Genomic DNA, 21,866 nt, shown 5'->3' with positions numbered 1-21,866 from the left:
GAGGACACCATGTTATGTGAAGGAAAAAAAAACACACTATTAGCCGTGGCCTGATGCAAAGAAGCTATGTACCCATGGAAAGTCAGATTTCCCAGAACGAAGCAGGAAAGCTGGGGAGTCACAGAAACTGATTTTGAGAAAGAAGATATGATAGTGCCAAGTGACTGGAAATCCTGAATGCCTGGCACTGGAGTCCAAACTGAACCAGGAGCAAAGAGAGCCACAGAAAGTATGTAAGTAGGCGTGTGACAAGACAGCAGAGGGCTGAGTCTAGCAGTGATGCACAGGGCATACCAATGAAGAGACATGAGCAGAAAGGCTGCTTGAAATGCCATCACAGAAAGCCAGGTAGAATAACAAGGATGCAAGCCAAGGGGGTTTCTGAGAAACATTTCCAAATGAACAACAGCAGGCCAGAGTGACCGACTAAGCCTGCAGCTCTGTGTGTGATTACAGCACAGAGGAAGCACTGGTTTTAGAGGCAAGAGCCCCCAGTTTCCACGTGTACATTTCTAAAAGAATACAACACCCCAGACGTCAAAATTATCACTTTGTAATTAGTAGATTCAAACTAAGTTGGGTAAAGGTATTTTAAGGATATCAAATTAATATAAATACACTTTTGGGGGGCCTGGGTGGTTCAGGTCATGATCTCAGGGTGCTGGGATCAGGCCCCGCGTGGTCGGGCTCCCTGCTCAGCGGGGAACCTGCTTCTCCCTCTCCCTCTGCTACTGCTCCTACTTGTCCATTCTCTCTCTCTCTCTCTCAAATAAATAAAATCTTTAAAAAAAATATACTTCTAGCCAGGAATCAAATCAGTAGGCATTATGAGGATGATGATGATCATTATTTTCCTCACTGTGGTTGTGTGAATTTCACTTATTTATTTATATTGAACCCACACCTTGCTTCACAAAGGTTTTGGGGTGGCATACAGTGAGAGTGAAGCTTCAATTAATCAATTCTTTGCTCATTCATTTAGCATCTCTATTCTTGAATGCATAAATAATATTAAATGTGTCCATTAAAGTACTGTTTCATATTTGATACACTTAAGGGAAGTTTTAAAAATTACACAACACCACTTGTATATTGTATTCTATTTGGCTGCTATTTTGATATATTCCAATTTTTATTTTTATTTTTTTTTTAAAGATTTTATTTATTTATTCGACAGAGACAGCCAGTGAGAGAGGGAACACAAGCAGGGGGAATGGGAGAGGAAGAAGCAGGCTCACAGCGGAGGAGCCTGATGTGGGGCTCGATCCCACAACGCCGGGATCACGCCCTGAGCTGAAGGCAGACGCCCAACCTCTGTGCCACCCAGGTGCCCCTATTCCAATTTTTAAAACAGCAAGAAAGTCATCAGAAAGGCTCTGAGATATGTTATACTCAATGCTGGTGAAGTAGAAAGCCATACCGTTACAGAACACCAATTGCATGTAACGAGCAACAACACAGAGTATGTGGCCATTATGAACATGAAACTAATTCTTTCATGTTTGTCTTGTTGGCTAAGATCAAGGGGATTACCAAAATATTTTTTTCTCCACTATGTTCCCATAGACAGTTTATAACTGTGATGATACGTTAACAGCATAAGGGCAGACTTGATACTGACACCAGATTTCCTCCTTTTGTTTGCCTTTTAAGAAGAGGTCATTAATAACAGCAACGATTAGCCATCTCAGTCATCACTCAATCCAGACAGGAGGCACAATGGCCCTTACATCAAACCTGACCTGTGACGTAGAAGCCTCCAAGCCTTGTAAGTGAGCCTGATAAGTCTCTCCACACAATAGGATTTCCTATTATAAACATCTGTTTTCTCACATGAACCATGTTGAACATGTTAAAAATAAGTTTCTCTTTCCATATCAGTTTGTAAAAGGAATAATCAATCAAAAAGTAAGGCTGACGGTCCAAATCTCCTTCCCCCACTGATGTAAGTTTCCACCTTAACTTTCTCAGGGGATTTGAAAGTTCAATACTAGGGAAGGTAACTGTTAAACTCTTAACACAATAAAGCTTTTCTTTTTCAAACAGTAGATAACATCTACAAAAGATATTAAATGCACTTTTAAAGAAAAGAAAAAGTAAGCCAAAATGTTATGCAATGTGCCAAACTCCCTCTAACTCTAGGTTGTGTGTACTCAGGTCTCCAAACCAGCGCACTGTTACTCTTTTCCTTAGAGATTCCTCTGAAGTCAGGTGGAACATAAATGAACATTTAGAGCAGAAGTCGGAGGAAGTCCATTTGGAAATAACAATATTGTCTTAGTCATCTAAGCTGTTTGCTAAGAAAATGAGAAGCAGATCTGTACAGAGATCAGGAAGGGCACAGAGGATTCATCCACATACTAACTGCAAGTGATAGTGACTACCTAGAATGCTGTATTCAAAAGGGTTCTGAGGTCATGCACAGGCTCAACAGGAAAGAATTTGGGATGATTACAATGTCTACCAAGTTCATGTGAAGGGGGAGTAGCAGCACTTGCACCAGCTTATTGCCTCCCTTTTGTGTAGATGCATTCATCTCCCCAGAGAAACCGTGGTTATTGCACATGTGACCAGGCAGATGATACCAGAATACCAGAAACAAGGGCAGCTAAAGCAAATACCACGGCATAACTTAATGTCACCGTCCCGCCCTTCTCTCATTAATTTGTTAAAATGTGTTTACGTTGTTAACCCAATTGACAAAACCCTTTCTCTTCTAATGATGGAGGATACTACACAATAGAAATTACTGAGGTGAAGGAAATGTTCTATATCTGCACTTTCCAATGTGGTAGCCACTAATGGTAGCCACATGTGGCTATTGAGCAGTTGAAATATAGCTAGTGAAATCAAGGAACTGAAATTTTTATTTTATTTCACTTTAACTTATGTAAATTTCAATTTACATAGCTACATATGGCAAGTGGTTACCATATCACATAGCCAAAGATGTTTATGGCTAAATGTGACTAGAATCTGTTTGCTTACAATGTTGAAGTAAATCCACAAAGGATGGGATCTCTGTTTTGTTTACTGAAATATGCTGACAGCCTAGAACACTGCCTGAAACATAGTAGATGCTTAATAAATATTCATTGAATGCATAAATAACTGGATAAGATTTCAAGTCAATCCTGAAGTATGTAATAGTTTTGCAGCTTTTGGCTTTTATACCACATCATGAGAGGGAGATATTCGTACTATCACAACTGAACACTCTCTCAGACTCAAACCAGTAATCCAGCCCTCACTGACCTAAGTAGAGATAGTATTTTCCATAGAGCTTCAAAGAGATAAAGGCTCAGTAGATAAATGTTTAAATTCTGCATTGCGAATACTCTGAAATCTCCTCAGCCCCTAACCTGAAAAGTAAGAAAACAATTCATTTTAGAACAGCCTCATCAGGTACTCTGAGAGAACACACTATTTGGGGCAAAACTTCTCTATCATGACAGGAAGATGGTAGGGACAATATCATATTTATTATCAAATCCACCGATGGAACTGAGTTTAAGAGCTCTTTTTGGAGATGCCAAAGAAAACACCTGTCTTTCGTAAAGTGAAGGGAAGTATCCCTACAAAAACAAATTTGGCATACATAACTCTCAGCACCTTGGAAAAGTCATGTGTAATAGTCCACAATACCAGCATTTATTTGCCCCAAAATAGTTATGAGTAGTGGCAAAAATGGAAAAGTATCACTAAAGAAACAGATCAAAGAAAACAAGGATGAATTCTGTTCCAAATGAGATGGTATTTAAAAAAAAAAAAACTACTGATAACATAGTGTGAAGAACATTACTTTTCATTAGTAATAATAAATTCTAAATACTTTTGCTTTGTGAGCCTGATGCCAGTAAGAAAATATTCCACAGTGAACTAGAGTTTTTCACCCACCTTTGTGACAAATGCCATCTAAATAACAACACAACAAACAATTTGAAAGGTAAGTAAAACGTCTTCTGACTACTTTCTTCCACCTCTAAATACTTGTGGGGACATCTGACCTTGAACTGAGAGTCTCTTCTGAAAATGTTGTCCACATGTCTGAAGTTCTCCCCCTCACACATGTACCCTGCCATCCACTTTCAACCAAACCATCTAAATTACATTCAGATTTTTGTGGTATCATAATAACTTCAATATGGGATATATTTTCAACATTCTGGTAAGAGACTCCTTTCTTCCCCGCCTCACCCTCCCTCCAAGTTATTTCAGGTTTGCATATTTCATTTTCACATCTCAGTGGGATACCCATCACATAACATTTATTTGTGAGGTCTAAAGGCATAATGTGGGAGATTGTGAACTAGCATGTCAAAACCACATACTGTAGGCGTACGTCTTAAAGAATGAAAAAGGATTCCTTTTTTCTCAAGATATATAAGCTGTCTCAACAGTACAAGTCCAAAGTGAACACCACAACCTAATTAAAGATGAAGAGCATAACAAGCAGTATTAAAATGTCTTTTTTGATTCATTCTTCTCCAAGTTATATTTTTATCAAATGTCCTGTCTCATTAATGACTTCGATAAACATAACGAGTATACACGCCTTCTAATCTAACCAAATTCAGAAGAAAGTTGAAAGAATTTTCCCCTACATGTTTTGGGAGGTATGACAGCTGAGAACACACCGGCAGGGCAAAAAGGAGCTTTGAGAAGATGCTTCGTCCATTCACCTGCCTTCAGGGATGAACATATTACATATTCCCAGCAGAATGAGGCTGCTGTTTTTAAAGATCTCTAGATTCGGAAATACCACAATCTCTCTGGGGACTCAATCCTCACATCTGAGAACCTTTATTTCAAGGAAATTCTTGCTCTGGGTCTAACCACACTTCAGGAGCATGTGAGCTGTGTGGTCACACAGGGCCCCATGTTCAGAAGGGCCCCACACTTATTTAATGCTTTGCCGTTGCCATCTTAAAACTCATAATAATGTCATCTTTGAACTTGTGTTTTGTAAGTGAAGTCCGATGGGACACTGAAGTGTGTGTGAGAAAGGTAGACATGCCCCATATGCGTGGCCTTCTTCCTTTCTGCTCCATAAGCTTAGAATTCTATGGCACCTGAATGACTGGGAGTCAGTGAGACTCAAAGCAAGTACAAGGAAGGCATGTTACGTCTAGACTGGTTAAATGGAACACTGACAGCCCTTCAAGGCTTTTCACATTCACCAAAACTTGTTTTGAATGAAGAAAGGCGGCAACAGATTCAAAGAAACAGGAATGACTAAGGCAGTCCATTATACTCCTGTTATTTCCCTGTATTATCCAACTATTACACTGAAAATGCTAACAGAAGGAAAGGGAAATAGAGTAACACAGAGCTCTTTTTCCTTTCTCTCCTTCCTTACTCATCAGTAAGCTGAAGGCGGAAAGTGTTGGTAGATGTGTGCATATCAAGAAGCAAAATAAAAACAGTTAATTTTGTGCAGTGACTCACAGTTCTTTAAGAACAAAATACATATGCATGCATGAGCTACAAAATACAAATTACATAATTTTGGTGATTCTGCATATGGGTTCAATGCTCTTATATTTGTATTAAAACTGGCATTGCACACTATAAGATTAATAGTAAAATTCATGCTAACAACTTAAATTTTCAATTTTTCTTCATTTAGAACAACATAAAAAACCAAATAAAACACCATGATGAGAAAGAGATTGCAGAAAGTAAAAAGCTTTGCTTCGGTATCTGTTTTAACAACACTTTAGCAATTTTTTCTACTTTTTTTGAACAAGGTATCTACATTTTCATTTTGCACTGGGCCCTGTAAATTATACAGCTGGCCCTGCCCTACTTCCTCACGCTCCAGATTATATCTACTACATCTGTTCAGCCAAGTCAACTCTTGATAGCTTTTATCCTTCTCTCCAGTCATTCACCCAACAAATATTGACTGTGCTATGGTCAGGCATTGTGCCAGATGCTGAGAATATAAAAATGAGTAAAATATAATTCCACTCTACTCCATTATCTCATTTAATTCTTATTCAACTTATTGTGTAGGTCCTATTATTGCTTCCAGCCTTAGAGCTACAGAAGTAGAGATTTAGAGCAGCTAGAAAACCTGATCAGAAGGACTTTATCATCAAAGTCCTGGAGCCAGGAACTGAGGCCACCCATGTCTTTCTGACTACTAATCTGAGTTCATAGTTCTTACTGATAACAATCTGAATTATATTGTTTTCTATTGCTACAATATCTACATTTCTAGCTTCTCAAAAATAAATTTTAGCAGTAATTTTATTTTCTCAATCTAAGAAAAAGGTGTACTCTAAGTTTTTTTTCCAGTTTATTTATTAGTATTTTGTTTAGGATATAAAATATAGTTTGATTTTTTTTTTCTCTGACAATCCTTTGACTCAATTACAGAAAATTACATTCAATTGACAAAGCCTGTGATTTTCAAAATCTTGTTCAAGACTTTGTTTGCCAAAATACAGTGTATTGGTTAAAAACATACGGTTTGAAAGCAGCCAGACCTGGGTCCAAATCCTGGCTCTACCACCAAAAGGTACTTAACTCTCAAAGCCTAAATCTTCTCATATATAAAATGGGGATGAAAACAGTACCGTAACTACCTTATTGGGCCATGTTTAAGATTAAATGAGATAATTCTTGTGAAACACTCAAAATACCACCTGATGCCTACCTAGTAAGCACTCAAAAATGTTAGTTTTAGTACTATTATTTTTGGTCCTATGTTCTCATAGCTGTGCTTAAAAATGGATTTGAAATGACTTTTTTCTTGAAATGGTTTCCTCCAACACAGAAAATAAGTCCAGGGGTCTCTAATTTCCAAGAAGTATATTATTTCTTTGTATATAAAAGCATGCAAAAAGTTCCTCAAAACTGACACCTGGTAGTCATATAAACCTCTAAAATTCAAGGGTCTAAGATGTTTTTACTCATATAATCTTTCACCAAAAACTCCAAATATGAACCCTCATTTCCCCCATTTGGTTCTAAACTGCCGATTCAAAGGGTCAAGAGTAAAGGAGTTCATACACTATATATAAAGAACTATATAAATGTAACAAAATATTCCTGTCATTTAGCAAGGCTATCTCAGCTCTCCCTAACCCTTGAAGTGACACTTAAATTTAAGAACATTGAGCAAATTAAAATGGCTGAACTGTTTTCTCTGGTGGAAAAGGAAAGGATTAGCTAATCTGAAGGTTTACTGCCATCACTCAGGCAGTCAAATGACTGTTTCCCTGGCTTCTAAGTGATTGAAGAGCACATAAAAAAAAGACTGAATACCACATAAAAATGGACTATATACCTATTTTTAAAATAGCTCTAGAAAAAAAAAGGCCTTTATTTGACATTTTTATCATGGTTTAAAGAAAAGAAAAACAGGATCTGGGTTTAAAAAAAAAAAAAAAGCCTCCATCTGATACCTTAGAAAACATGATAGCCATGTGAGATCTTCCTTAATCCACAATCTTTTCAATAATGATGGCTGTTACCACTGCAGGCTTGTGGGTCCTTACCAGTTCTTGAGTGTCCTGCTGCAGTGGCAGAAATGCTGCTTCCAGAATAGCAACCTGGTCAGGACTAAGCTTCTGCCACAGCCTAATCAGCAGAATCACCAGATGGGTGGCACTTCTCAGCTTGGTGAATGACTGGAACAGATTGTCTTGGTTTTCCTCTACTGCATCTGCTAGAGCGATTACCTGCAGAAATGACAAACTTCAGTTAAGGATAATTTCACAATTCTTGAGCCCTCAACAAATTACATTTGGCACACTCTTGTTTTTCTTTAAAACAAATTGATGAACTTTGTCTTCCACAAACACAAGCTATGCTGAGTAATAAAATAGTTATCATTCATCTGTTCACTTCCTTCTTTAAAAAAAAAATCCCTAAGGTAATTCCAAATCCATATGGCCAGGAGATGAAAATATCCATGAAATCAGCTTAGTGGAGACATTGTTCAGCGTCTGCTTCACCATCAAGTGACATTCTACAATATATGATAATATAAGTAACCTCTAATACAGTTATTATAGTCTTCATTACCAGCCACAGAGACTGATCAATTAAAAAATATCAAAATGACCACATTTGCCATGTAATTTAAAATAATGACTTCATTACACCCTTTTCAGAAAATAACTGCCTGTCTCTGATTATTATTCTTTACATGTTACATGGTGCTGGGATATCCAGTATTTCCTTATTATAACCAAAAGATAGATAGTGTTCAAACATTGGACCAATTCAGTAATGTCATTTTTAACACAAATGTCAGGCACTAGCCTACGGGGACCTGAAAGAAAAAAAAAAATGTTCAGGGTGTGTTAGCTTTACAATGCCAAATCTACTTAGGATAAAATTGGCAGGAGTTAGAACTGGCTTTTTTTTTTTTCATCCCCTTGAATAATCCTGTGGAAAAAAGAACTAAAGCAACAATTGGATGGAACATCCAAGACTGCCCATTGGTGTTTTATTTTAATGTCTTGGTGAATTTTGTGCTCATTAAAAGTAATGAACTGACTGGCCCAGAGGCTCAAGGCGTCTGACAGCCCCCAGATCAGGAATAGTAAAAGCCAGGGCAATGTGAGCTCCTTTCTATCAGTCCCTGCCAGCCTGAGGAACTACAGCTTAGATGACTTTCAGAACTCTAGTACACATGAACCATTTGGAGATATTTCATGGCTTATTGACATTGGCCCAAAGGGCTTGTTAAAAAATCATCATTCAAACAAGTTTGAGTTTACAGCTGTGTGGTCTCCCAAATTCCATGTAGCAACAGGGGCTGTAGGGGTACTGTCCTGAGTATCTGGGAGACGCTGGAAAAGAGATACAGGTTAGGAAAAGACCTTCAGGTCCTTGCCTGACAGTGCTGGGCAGACCAGGATTCTTTGCCATTTGGTTGAGGGGTTGCAGGAGATAGAAAAGGCAATCACAATTCACATTCAGATCTCCAGGGAGCCCTGGGAGTTTGAACCGAGGTCAGCATTACAATAAAGTGCCTTGCTTACTATGTACCTATTCTGTGCTTTCTTTCCATAGGTGTTCAAAAAAGTACATGATATCTTATAGTCCATAAGGATCTTATAAGTTGTTGGACGGGAAACATACATACACAACCAATTAGTGGGAAAAAAATTACTGTAATAATGTCCTAATTGCGCAGAACAGAAAATAAGTGTAAAAGAAGTTAGCAAAGGGACAAATTACTATGGGCCAGAGTTAATATCTCTGGGGCCTGTTTTACTCAAATGAACCTTGGAACTCATCCCTTCCCTATTACTTCAAGAAGTCCCCTCTAAGAGACAGAGGCCACTTTCCTTAAACCCAAACACCTGGAATCATCTGCGTCTTCCCCCACCCTCACCATGATTACAACTGACTCCTGTTCAAGTCTACGTTTATATTCTTTTCTTCCTGTGAGTGTTACCAATTAGGCCTCATTGTGGGGACCATCATACAATGACACAGATGCTTTACTGTCGATAAGCCCAAATGACACAACGATCAAGGTCATAAACACCTCCTAAGTGCCAGGTATATGCAAGAATTTACAGGAAGCACTCCAGGGAATTTAATGGCAACAGATCTAATCTCTACCTTCAGAGAGTTTATAATGGAGAAAGAGAAATATGTCAGAGGCAAATGTTGACATTGTAGGGAAGACCCTATGAATGATAAAGGAGGATGCCATTAATATTATAATTGTTAGGTTAATAATAGTCCCTCTAATTAAGTGAGCATAGACTACATGCCAACATTCTGCTGTGCCATACAGGTATCAGTGCCGTCAATCCCCACATCTCCACCCACTTGGCATGATCTCTATTTTACAGAGGAGGCCTTTGAGGCTCAGCAGATGTAAGGAATTTGTCCAGTACTGTACACAGGGATGCAAACTGTACCTGTGCTTAGAAGGGCTCCATGCTTGGTCTAATGCCCTGCTCTCTCTGTCTTAAAATTATTATTATTATTATTATTATTATTATTTATTTATTTATTTATTTTAGAGAGAGCGTGAGCAAGGAGAAGGGGTAGAGGGAGAGATAGAGAGAAGCTTAAGCAGGCTTGAAGCCCTCTGTGGAGCCAAATGTGGGCATAATCTCATGACCCTGAGATCAAAACCTAAGCCAAAATCAAGAGTCGGATGCTTAACAAACTGAGCCACCCAGGCACCCCTCTGTCTTGAAATTCTTAATAATTTTATTTTTGAACTTGTGTTTTATAAGTGAAGTCTATGAAGGGATAATAGACATGCACATGAGAAGAGGAGATTATTCTCATTAACTCATAGTGTTAAATGCTCTTATATTTGCATTTAAAACTGGCATTACACAATGTAAGATTAATGGTTAAAATCCATGCTAACAATTTTAAATTTAAATTTTTCCTTACTTGGAATGGCATTAAAAAGAAAATAAAAACACCATCAGAAGGTGTGAAAGAGACTACTGAAGAAAGGAAAAGCTTTGTATTTTAGTAGTTATTTTAATAGCACTTTCTTCCGGCCTTTTAACAAGGGCCCTGCATTTTCATTTTGCACTGGGAACTGCAAATTAAGTACCCAGCCTGACCATCACCTAGCAAGTGAGAGACCTGGATTCACACTTGGAGTCTCTCACTTCAAAGCCTGCATGTAACCTGAAGCACCTTCTAGGTTCAGAAAAGGCCTTTTACTGATTCTGGAGCACTTTAGGAAAGAAAAGGTAGAGGAAAGAAGCAGTGGTGTGCCGGAACCAACGTGTCCAGCTCCTACAGGCTCCAGAGAAAGGATGGGTCGTTTGATTTTCAATTTTGTAGGCCAGCTGTTAAACTCAGCTATTATTAAAAATTAAGTTACACAAATTTAAGATTAAACAAATTACACCAAAACAAAGGTAATAAATACTCAAAACTCCTTACTTCCTAATTAGTTTACTATTATCTAGGCCTTTGAGGTTATTTATGCTTATGGCATCTGTATGTTGGAAACACTGCAATGGTGGGTTATTGCCCATTTCTTCCCAACCTCGCATTCAGTGACCTCACGTTGGTAGACTGAAATCACCCATGGCAGAAGTATTTACAACATGAACATCAACAAATGTTACAAAGCCAGGCCTCCTCCCAACACCTCTCCTTCCCAGAGAATCACCTGTTAAATATTTACCAGCCTGCCACTGCATAGAGGTACCTGAAATTCATCCTCAAAAAAGATATTGGGTATGGGCGCTTTAAAAGTGCAGGAAACAACTTGAACAAATGCATTAAAGCAGAAAAGTAGAGGCTGCTTGTTCAGGAAGGAGGAAATATTCTAGTTTGGGAATAGCATTTGATGAGATTAAAAAAAATTAAAAAGGTAATCTGGGCAACTGGTGTAGAGGAGCCAGAATGTCAAGGTGAAGAGCATGCACGTAACATGCCAGGTCCTAGGTGGTGGCGGAATACTGTGAGTGTGGGTGATCCTTGATGGAGGCTGCACTCAAAGCAGCTATCGATCATAGTAAACATTTGGGCATTTGCTGGGACTTAAAGCAAGGCTGTTATGCACGTTCCTCACTATCAAGGGAAAATTCTTACTAAGTGTAACAACATGTCAGTTCATGGACCCACCCAACTTGCTAAACACAGCTGTGGTGGAAGAATGACTTCTCAGTGAGACAGCAGCCCAAGCCACAGGATCTTTCCTGAGCAAGGCCCAAAATACATCAATCTGGGAGTAGCATCGTTTCTCTAAGTTTCGGTCTTGCTGGTTATAGTTCTGTGCCATTGTGGAAAGTCTGCTATCCCCAAATGATCACAGAAATTGGAAAGAAATGGGATAAACAATTCCTTATGTAAATTACCCCCAAGGAAAATCTTCCTGACCTACTGGCCAGCATTAAATACTAAACAGATCTCCATGTTCTCAATTTAGTTTTACATGTAACAGCCAAGTTTACTTTGTTCTCCATAAGAGCCAAATGAATTTAGCAGAATTAACATAGTAAAAAGGGCTGGAAAGCATAGACCCATCAAGATTTAGATCTGTCCCACCAAGGCCTAGAGGATCTCACTGTTCACCTGGAACTGCAAAATGAGGCCAACCAGCTGCTAGGGCTTAAATTTGAAGGAGAGTGATTTTTCAGCGCTCATCACTGGCTGTGCAAGATGTGTGTTCCCTGGTGTTCAACAGAACTACAGAAAGGGAGGGGTTTAGGAAACAATAAATGCTAACGATTTCAAGCACAAATGTGTTGATGGCCTTTGTTTTGCTTTTTCGAATTGAAGGTTTCCAAATAAAATGGAGACCCCAAAGGACATCTATGTCCAACTGCCATATCAGTTGATGCCAAAGTAATGAGGCAGAGGCCCAGGGAGCTGCTTGCAGGAAAATGCTCAACTCATAAAGTGAGTGTGAAATTAATCCCAAATACTTCCAGCTGCCAAGATAGGCTCTAAAATTGGTTACAGGAAAGCAGCAGCAGCAACAGCAGAGTAGACATGAATCATACTATGTGAACACAGACATGTCCAATTTCTTCACCTAAACTCACCACCGAAGCTGCCTCCAAATCTCATGTGTGGCACACAGAACCCTATTACATTGCTGTTTAGCTGTCACTTACTGAGCCCTGACTGTGGGCCAGGCACTGTGCTGTGCTGTTATACCCAGATTATCACTTGGTCCTCACGGCTACCCTCTGAGATATCCCTGCAGCCCCCATTTCCAGATGAGGAAACAGAAGCTTAATGCTCAGATGAGCTTAGTGCCTGTGGCCATGAACTACAGCAGATTCCAATCCTGTCTCCCGATTCCCCACCAAGAGCTTTTTCTTCTGCAATAGTACACAAATATAAACAGTAGGCCCCTTAAAATAATCCAGTGGATTTTTATCTTGATAGTCAAACAAAGATACTAAAGAAAAACACTACTAATACATTACATCCATAAGACGAGTATGTGCTTTAGTTAAATTTCCCCTTTGCTGGGGCTTTTAGCAAGCTTGTTTCTGCCCAAAGTTATAGTATAAGGAAATTAATTCATCATTTGTAAAGGATGGGAAGGTTTTTTCTCTTAAAAAAATGTATTAGGTTCCATACAATTCAAAATTATGAAGACTTTAGAAATTAGCTATTTACTACACCTGCTCCTTTTGTGAATCTACTTTTTAGAAAGGGATGATTCATTTTCTACAAATTTTTTATTCACTTATTTTCTACAAATCTCCGACTACAATCTTTTCAGTGATTTAAGCAAGTTGATGTTATGTAATAATAACCGTCATCATTTACTGAGGGCTTTCTAGGAGCCAGGCACTGTGCTAACCTCCTTACAGATTAGCTCATTTTATTCTCAAAACAATTCTATGAAGTAGAAACTATTATTGCCCCCATTTTAAAAATAAGGAGACAGGCTCTTGGGTGACTCAGTTGGTTGAGCATCCGACTTTTGATTTCAGCCAATATGATCTCAGGGTCCTGGGATCGACCCTGCATCAGGCTCCCCAGTCAGTGGGGAGTCTGCTTCTCTCATTCTCCTTCTCCCTTTGCCCCTTCCTCCACAAGCACACAAGCACATACACACACACTCACTCTCTCTCAAAAAAAAAATAAATAAATCTTTAAAAAAAATAAGGAGATAGAAATACAGAAAGGGTCAAGCAGCTAGTTTAGCAGCAGAGCTAGAATGTATACCCAAGCAATCTGACCCAAGAAATGTCGCTGAGTACCATCACCTGCATTGATTTTCTGCTTGCACATCAATTTCCTCATAGGCAATATGTAGAATAAATTCTATCAGAAGCTTCCCAATGGCAGGTTTCTGCTTTGCTAACATTCTAATACCCCCATATGTATCAAGATAGGCTTATTTTAATAAAAGGCCAGCATGGATGAATAAGTGAAGAAAACGGAGTCGTATGATATGGGTGAGTTTATACATCCCCTAGGGCTGAACACAGCAGGCTGTGCCAGGACTGCCTTCCCTAGGGAGCAACTTTATGTCACTGTATAGTGANCCCTAGGGCTGAACACAGCAGGCTGTGCCAGGACTGCCTTCCCTAGGGAGCAACTTTATGTCACTGTATAGTTTACTTCCCTTTTCTGGGCTCTAGTTTCATCACCTTTAAAATGTAGGGGTGGGAAATATGATCACTAACATCCAACACGGCTGTAAGTGCCAGATTCAAAAACTTTTAAATTACCTTTGGATGATATGTTGTTTTGAACTATTCATGTTACTTCCTGTGTTTCTCATTTAATGTTTACTGATTTGAGGATTTTATCTATTAAATAACAGTAAGAATAACACTTGCTTATAATTTTATAATTATAATCCTATGATAATTTAATGAGAGAAGTAAAAAGATGGACAATACCAAGTGTTGGCAAGGATGTGGAGAAACTGGAATGCTCACACGTTGCTAGTGGTAATGTGATATGGAGCGGTCACTTTGGAAACAGGTCAGCAGTTTCTCAGAACAGTAAACATTGAGTTTCCATATGAGGCAGCAATTACAATTCTAGGTTTATAACCCAGAGAAATGAAAATATATGTCTCCTCAAAAACTTGTTCACAAATGTTTATAGCAGCCTTATTTATAATAGCCCAAAAGTAAAAACAATTCAAATGTCTGTTCATCAAGTGATGAATAAATTAAATGTGGCAAATCTATATAATAGAATATTATTCAGCCATAAAAAGAAATGGAGTACTTACACATGCTACTACATGGATGAACCTTAAAAACATTCTGCTGAGTTAAAGGAGCCAGTCACCAAGGACTGTTGTATCATTCCTTTTATAGGAGACGTCCAGAATAGACAGATCTATAAACATTTTAAGTACACTGGTGGTTGCTTAGGTTGGGTGGTGGACAGGAGGGAATGGAAAATGCCTCCTAATGGTTGCACAACCCTGTGAATATGTTAAAAATATTAAATTGTACACTTTAAATGAGTGAAATGTATGTATATAAATTATTTCTCAAAAAGCTATTAAAAATAATAAGAAAAATAAAAAGTACTGTGAAAGTATAATTCATGGAAGGTAGATAAATTAACACAAATAAAGGCAACTTTATTTAAGCAAAAAATTTGATATGTTAATGGCTGTACCATATTGTAACTTGGGCTTAATGACATGCTGGATGATGTAATAATCAAGTAACTTTGGAGTCGATTAGATATATATGAATATTGGTAATGCCACTGCTTACTAGCTGTACAACCTTTGGCTTCTCTACCTTCCTCAGACTTAGTTTTCATCTATAAAACAGTACTCAATTAGTTAACATCCTTTCTATTCATTTCTAATTTGTTTGGCTCCTGGTTAGCACTTCTTAATACTCTATAGTCGAGGGCTCATTTCAGTGTAGTAACATCAGGCAAATTCTACTTTTTCTGTTAGGTTAACAGTGACCCTGAAAACAGGAAGACCCTTCTCCAGTACTTGAGGCACACTACTAACTCCCACCTCCTAAGGCAATGCAGGACAGCTGATTGTCCTGCAATGTGCCCTGGCCCTCTTTGTGCGGCCACTCAATGGAACAGTGCTCGTTTGTAGCCAAGTTTCATCAAGTTTCAAGGTAAAATGTCATGAGACCGTGTATCAAATATATACTAAAAACTGTGTGAGGTTACATGCATTGGATTCCTTTTTCTTTTTTTACTGCTTTAGCAATTCTATTAAAATACACACAAACATACAACTTTGCCTGCTATGACTTGTTCTCTAAAAATCGTCTGAGGTTTGTTAATCAGGAGCTAGATGTTGGGTTTTTTTTTAATACCTTATTGAAAACGCTAGGAAATTTGGTATTTAAATAACATGTCTATAAAGTACACCATGAAAAGGCAGAAGGAAAACAAAACTCATACTCAGCTCAGAAATTTCCAGTGTAAAAAGAGCAATCAGTTAAGTCCCCACCATGTCCTCAATACTCTAATACTCGGTACACAGTGGGTGTCCCATAAATGCTGGCTGAAGTAATGAACCTCAAATTCCACCTAAAACTCCAGCACAACTAAACTGTCTCTTAAATCCTAGGCACACGCAATCCGGCATTGTTAGGCTCCCAATGTGAATGGAACCCAAGTGATGCTGCATGGAAACAACAGATTTACCTCAACAGATCTGTCATCTACTTTAAAAAAAAAAAAAAATCGGGGCGCCTGGGTAGCGCAGTTGTTAAGCGTCTGCCTTTGGCTCAGGGCGTAATCCCGGCATTCCGGGATCAAGTCCCACATCGGGCTCCTCCGCTGGGAGCCTGCTTCTTCCTCTCCCACTCCCCCTGCTGTGTTCCCTCTCTCGCTGTCTGTCTCTCTGTCACATAAATAAATAAAATCTTTAGAAAAAAAAAATCGCTTCAGTTCATCTTTAGCCACAGCTGCCTAACACCAGGCTACAGACAGCTCTTAATGACTGCTGAAATGAATTTTTTGTTCACATGGCTGCTCTTTGGTCAGAAAGACACACTTTCAGTCTAGGGGAGATTTGGAAGCAGACAAGAAAAAGCGCATACTTCCCACAAAACGATGTTATTTGTAATGGTGTTTGCTGCAGACTCCAACATGGGAAAGCCTCTGCAATAAGAAGAAGAAAAAATGTACCATGTCTAAACTTTTATTTTGGCTGAAAAGATCCAATTTGTATCCTAAAGAATTATTCTTTTAGCAGAAACGATGAAATAAGGTTCAAAATGAAAAGAGAAAGGGCGTGATGATCCAAATGCCAGATAAGCATGTAAGTAAGAAGTGTTTCATTATCTGTGTGCTGAACTTAGCTAGATAAAAGAGAACCCCAGGTTTTTAACTGGAAGGCATAAAAAGAATCTAATTCTTAGCTACTTTTGCTACTGTGTCATTTTGTATAAATAGGACAGGGGGCTAGATTACATTCTATTACACTTCTCACTGAGTAAAAACCTAGGATTCCCCTATAACAAGCATTTAGCTAAAATTCCTAAACCAAACCCAGGATTAGAATACATTTTTAACCATGGTATCATTTGGGGGTAGCTATTAAAACAACAGGGAAAATGTACCCTTTAGTAAAAAAATTTCGGTCACACATGATTTGTCTTCATAAAAAGAGACCTGCTAATTGGCCAAATCACCTGATGCTTTGGAACATCGAGGTATGATCGCTGACTCTTAGAAGTCGTGATAGTTTTACTGGTCTAGGATTATAATTTTCCTTGACACCAATCTACACTTGCCAAATGCCTTGAGAATTCATTTAAAACTGGTTTTAGAAAAACAAATTATTCCTGAGAAATTTCTTTATACTATGTACTCTAGAAACCTCCCCCCCTTTTTCTTTTTTAATGTTCTGCCCAGAAGAATATGAAAGGTAGGCAGTGCTGGAATATAGACTTTGGCTGGGACTTTTAAAACATATACCACTGATACATAAAAATATTAAATGAGAAAGTATAAATCATTTGCAAGTGACACAGGGACAAATTTTGCTATTTCTGCAAAGTTTATTCACCAAATAGACATGTAACTTAATCAGCTGAAAGGAAACTAACTCCAATGCTTGGCTAATATAATGCTAAAAATACAACTGATCTCAAACCTGATTACTATTTTTACCTTCCCCCCACCCTCCACTCCCCTGCTGACCAAATTTTTACCCCTTTCCATAAAATTACGTACTTATAGCCAAGTGAAACCCCAATTTAAAAAATAATAATTAATGGAATCAAGCTGTAAAAGAAGAATGAATGTTCTCTGGACTACAGTTACTCATTGAACAGATCGCTGTTAAAACTGGAATCTATGGTTGGCAATGTCAGAGCTCGTTTTACAAACCCAGGAGAATGCCACAGTTATCACCGTCCAAAAACAACATTCAAGAGGTCTGATCTGAATAGTTCCTAAGTTTAGAATATTTTAGACCACATTCCTACAGGCAGACATGTCAGTAATTATACAGCCACCCACACAGCCTTGAGTGTCATCTCCAATGAAGACAAATGATGGAGAGATGGGTACTTGGTTGGTTATCCTAAGAGCATTCCTTTGGCTAAGGCTGCTAATGCTAAGACTCGTTATTACATGTGATCAATTAAGGCATGATGATAATCCATCAAAAAAGCCCAAAAGGGAAACTGGAGACCCCAGCAGTGCTGATGATGGTGTTGAGGATTTCCTTCATTCCAGAGTTAAGAGGTAAATGCGGCATTTTCACAATAGAGTGAAATTGTTGAGTTTTCCCTTTCTATGCATCTTCTTTTGTCTCTTTTCTCAGGGTCCATTTCTCTTGAACACCAGTTTTTGTTTTGTTTTGTTTTTTAGATAAAATACATAGTTATACCACTACTATCTGGTGGTACTTTGGCAAGACATGTACAGGGCTATATGGCTTAGACCACATGGAAATAATACAAAAGTCAATGAGTGGAGCTTCCTGGTTTCCTATGGAGTGAAACAAGGGACTACTGGTATTTCTACAATCATAAGTTGTTGGGACATTATAATTGGAAGGGGCCTCTCTGAAGATATGTTGTATCTGATGTCTTCGGTGCTGTAAACTCCAGGCCAAAGACTGTGTTATTGTTTGGTGTACCCCTTCCATAGCCTTAGTCCCATAGCAGGCATTTAATGTATGTTTACTATACAGAAGTAAAATAAAAAGCCTCACAACTCAGTATCGCAAGAGTGTCCATTAAGATAGCAATTTATAGGGGCGCCTGGGTGGCTCAATCAGGTAAGCATCTAGCTCTTGATTTCAGCTCAGGTCATGCTCTCAGGGTCCTCAGATCAAGCCAGGCATCAGGCTCTGCACTCAATGGGGATTTTGCATAAGGATTTTCTCTCCCCCATCCGCCCCTCCCACTGCTCTTGTGCTTTCTCTCTCTCTAAAATAAATTAAATTAATCTTAAAAAAAAAAGAGAGCAATTTATAGGAGCACTACTTGGGCAATGGAAATCCATCCCTACATTTCAGGTGGACAAGACCAGGCCTACCATTTTTAAAAAAGCTTTTATATGCTATTTATTGGGTCTACCATAGGTATTAAGTAGCTAGGCTCTAAATTCGTACCTTCCATAGGTACTACATGACAGTGAATTAGTAAATTCATTCAGGTCTTTACCATTAAGTTTATGTGATGAATGTTATAAAGCCTGTAGTTTAACTTTAAAATACATCAACATAGAAAAGGTCATAAGATGTAAGCAGGTGAGTCAGTTTACGCTACACTCCAAAGCAGGTTCTCAACCTTGTCATTAATGACATTTGGGGCCAAATAATTTTTTGTTGTGGGGGCCTGTCCTGGGCACTGTTAGAAGTCTAGCAACACTCTGGACTCTATAAACTCGATGTCAATAGCACCCTCCCCCAAGTTGTGGCAACCAAAAATGTCTTGGGACGCTGATATCTCCTTAGGGGCAACATCACCCTTGCTGAGAACCACTGCTCTAGAGTCTGAGTTTGTGCTCAAAACAGCTATCCTTCTATACTCAGAAGCAAAGCTCACCTTTCAGAGGGGGCTACACAAGCACTTAAGCCATTGATGTCTCCAGCAATACCAAAGACTTTCTAATTACCATAATGAATTTCAGAAATAGGTTCTGATTAGTAAGATCAGAAGTTGGATAATCAGCATTATGGGTGTTAGATTCACTGGCAAAATTAACAGTATTAAGATATGTGAATTGGCTGAATATTTTTACACTTACACTTTTCTTTGCATAAAATAGGTATAAGAATCCAGGAAGACACTGAGAGGATATGGTCCAAGGCTTGAGCCTCAAAGATCCTGTGTCTTGCCTTTGGGGCAGACTTCTAGCTATCTGATGCCGATTATGAGGGTAAATAGATCCTAGGATTACTGTCCTACCTGCCTCGAGTGAATCTTTCCGGAAAGGTGGTATTCTAGCGCCTATAAGATATAGATTTGAGCCTTCACCCAGCCTACCACAGTATAGGCTGCATGAATTGTTCCATGCTTATGTATGTTTATTTAATAAATGTCTTTGTGTAAGGCAAAATTTGACATGAGACTTACTTCCATTATAGCCAAGGAGAATCGTTCAGGGAAACAGTTCATTCTCATCCACCTCAAGCTTTTTGATGGCTATCACTACTTACTGAAAAGAATTTTGACATGACCAAATTGGCGAAGATAGTGTACAAGGTCAATTAAGAGCTAAGTGATAGGGATAAATGTGATTTAAGAGTTGCCGGCAAAGAACTAACAGTAAGGAAAGCAAATATATTAATAAAAACAACAACAACTGCTGCTTATTATGTGTCCACTATGTGCCAGGCACAGTCCTAAGAAGTCAATGGATATTATTCCTAAACCTTTCAACAACACTTTAGGTAATTATTAATTTTGACTTATGAAGAAAACAAGGTTCAGAGAAGTTAAGCAACTTTTCAAAATCACACAGCAGTGCCCAAATTCAAACCAGGTGTGCCTAAAACCTCCAAAAGCCCAAGCATTTCCCAGCCTACCACACTATAGCTTTAGATACACAAACCCGCACGCACACACACACAATGCTAGGTGATAAGTGTTATACAAATGACTATTGGATTGAGTTAACATAAGAAAAATCTATAAATGAGTCTTCCCCACCAACCTGGGGATGAAGGGCTCACAGATTCTTCTGTTGTCCTTCTTTTAAATAAACCCACATTTGAATGTCTGAATGCCTTTGGTTCAGAAGAGCACTCACAGTGCCAAACACCACTCTTATTGTCTTCCATCTATATCTCTGTTACCTGTCTGACCCTTGAGTTATTTGAGTTTGCAACCCCTGCAATAATCACAAACTTTTCAAACATAAAATAACTACAATAATGGAGAAACAGAAATCATCCACACGACAAATGATTAAATCTGAATCTGGGCTCTGGTCCTGTCCCACCACTCTCTGTAGTTTGACACTAAGAGTCTCTTAATCTCTTTAAACTTCAGCTTTCTCCAACACAAAGGAGAGGAATTTGCTGTAGAACTCAAATGAGATGCAACATAAATGTGTTTGTCACAATACCTAGCACACAGTAAGCACTGACTAGAGCTTAGCACTGTTACTATCATTATTATTTACTGTTTATTATTCCCTGGCTAAATACCCAACCAACAAACTTTATTAAAACAAAACAACTATTACATACAATAACACCCCCCCCCTTTGCCTTTTCATCTCTAGTTGAAAGTCCCAATAACTTCAGCATCTCTTCACGGTATTGATTTAGCTCACAAGTTATATACATCATTTACCAATATGTGTAACGTAATTCCCACACCCTACACTTTCAAAGCACCTGTATGCCTCCTTCCATTATATCCATCACATTCAGAATTACTTGTTTGATCATTTTAAGCTCTGGGAAGGCAGGAACCGTGTTTTGTCTTATTTACTGCTGTGTCCCCACCACCTAGTACAGGGCCTAACACATAACAGGGATCAACAAATATCTGAATTGAACTGACATAAATTCCATCTGGCATATCTTGGAAAAGTAGCATCTTGGCTTAACACTACTATCTGAAGCTTCTCTCAGAGGTAGAGCTAATACCTAGCATACCAGTTGTGATGCCCAGCAAATAGCCCATTTCCTTAGTTCCATGATGCACTTTGCTTGTTAGGTACCCCCATACACACACATTCTAATGATTTTCAAATCATAATGTGTCTTATCTCTGTGTTCATTTAATGTGCTAATTTTATTTTTTATCTTCAAAGGTAATCAAATCAACAATATGCCTTAAATATAACATATCAGCAGCACCTGGGTGGCTTAGACTCTTAAGCATCGGACTCTTGATTTCAGCTCAGGTCATGATCTCAGGGTTATGGGATCAAGCCCCACATCGGGCTCTGAGCTGGGCATGGAGTCTTCTTAAGATTCTCTCTCCCTCTGCCCCTCTCCTCCTCCCCATCTCTAAAAA

The 21,866-nt window shown here is 38.6% G+C and overlaps 1 protein-coding gene across 5 annotated transcripts in view; it reads right to left on the bottom strand.

Annotated features, from left to right (window-relative positions):
- BBS9 (Bardet-Biedl syndrome 9) overlaps nucleotides 1-21,866 on the bottom strand; it is a 429,330-nt gene that overhangs the window by 86,731 nt on the left and 320,733 nt on the right. For all 5 annotated transcript variants that reach the window (XM_034670282.1, XM_002921839.4, XM_034670287.1 and 2 more), the window contains one exon: nucleotides 7,509-7,691. In XM_034670282.1, the coding sequence (XP_034526173.1) occupies nucleotides 7,509-7,691 (183 nt within the window). The remainder of the gene's footprint in view (nucleotides 1-7,508; nucleotides 7,692-21,866) is intronic.

This window comes from Ailuropoda melanoleuca, chromosome 1 (assembly GCF_002007445.2).
Source record: "Ailuropoda melanoleuca isolate Jingjing chromosome 1, ASM200744v2, whole genome shotgun sequence".
In the NCBI taxonomy this organism is placed as follows: Eukaryota; Metazoa; Chordata; class Mammalia; order Carnivora; family Ursidae; genus Ailuropoda; species Ailuropoda melanoleuca.
Note: the sequence above shows the minus strand (reverse complement) of the source record. Positions and strands in the feature narration are given on the sequence as shown.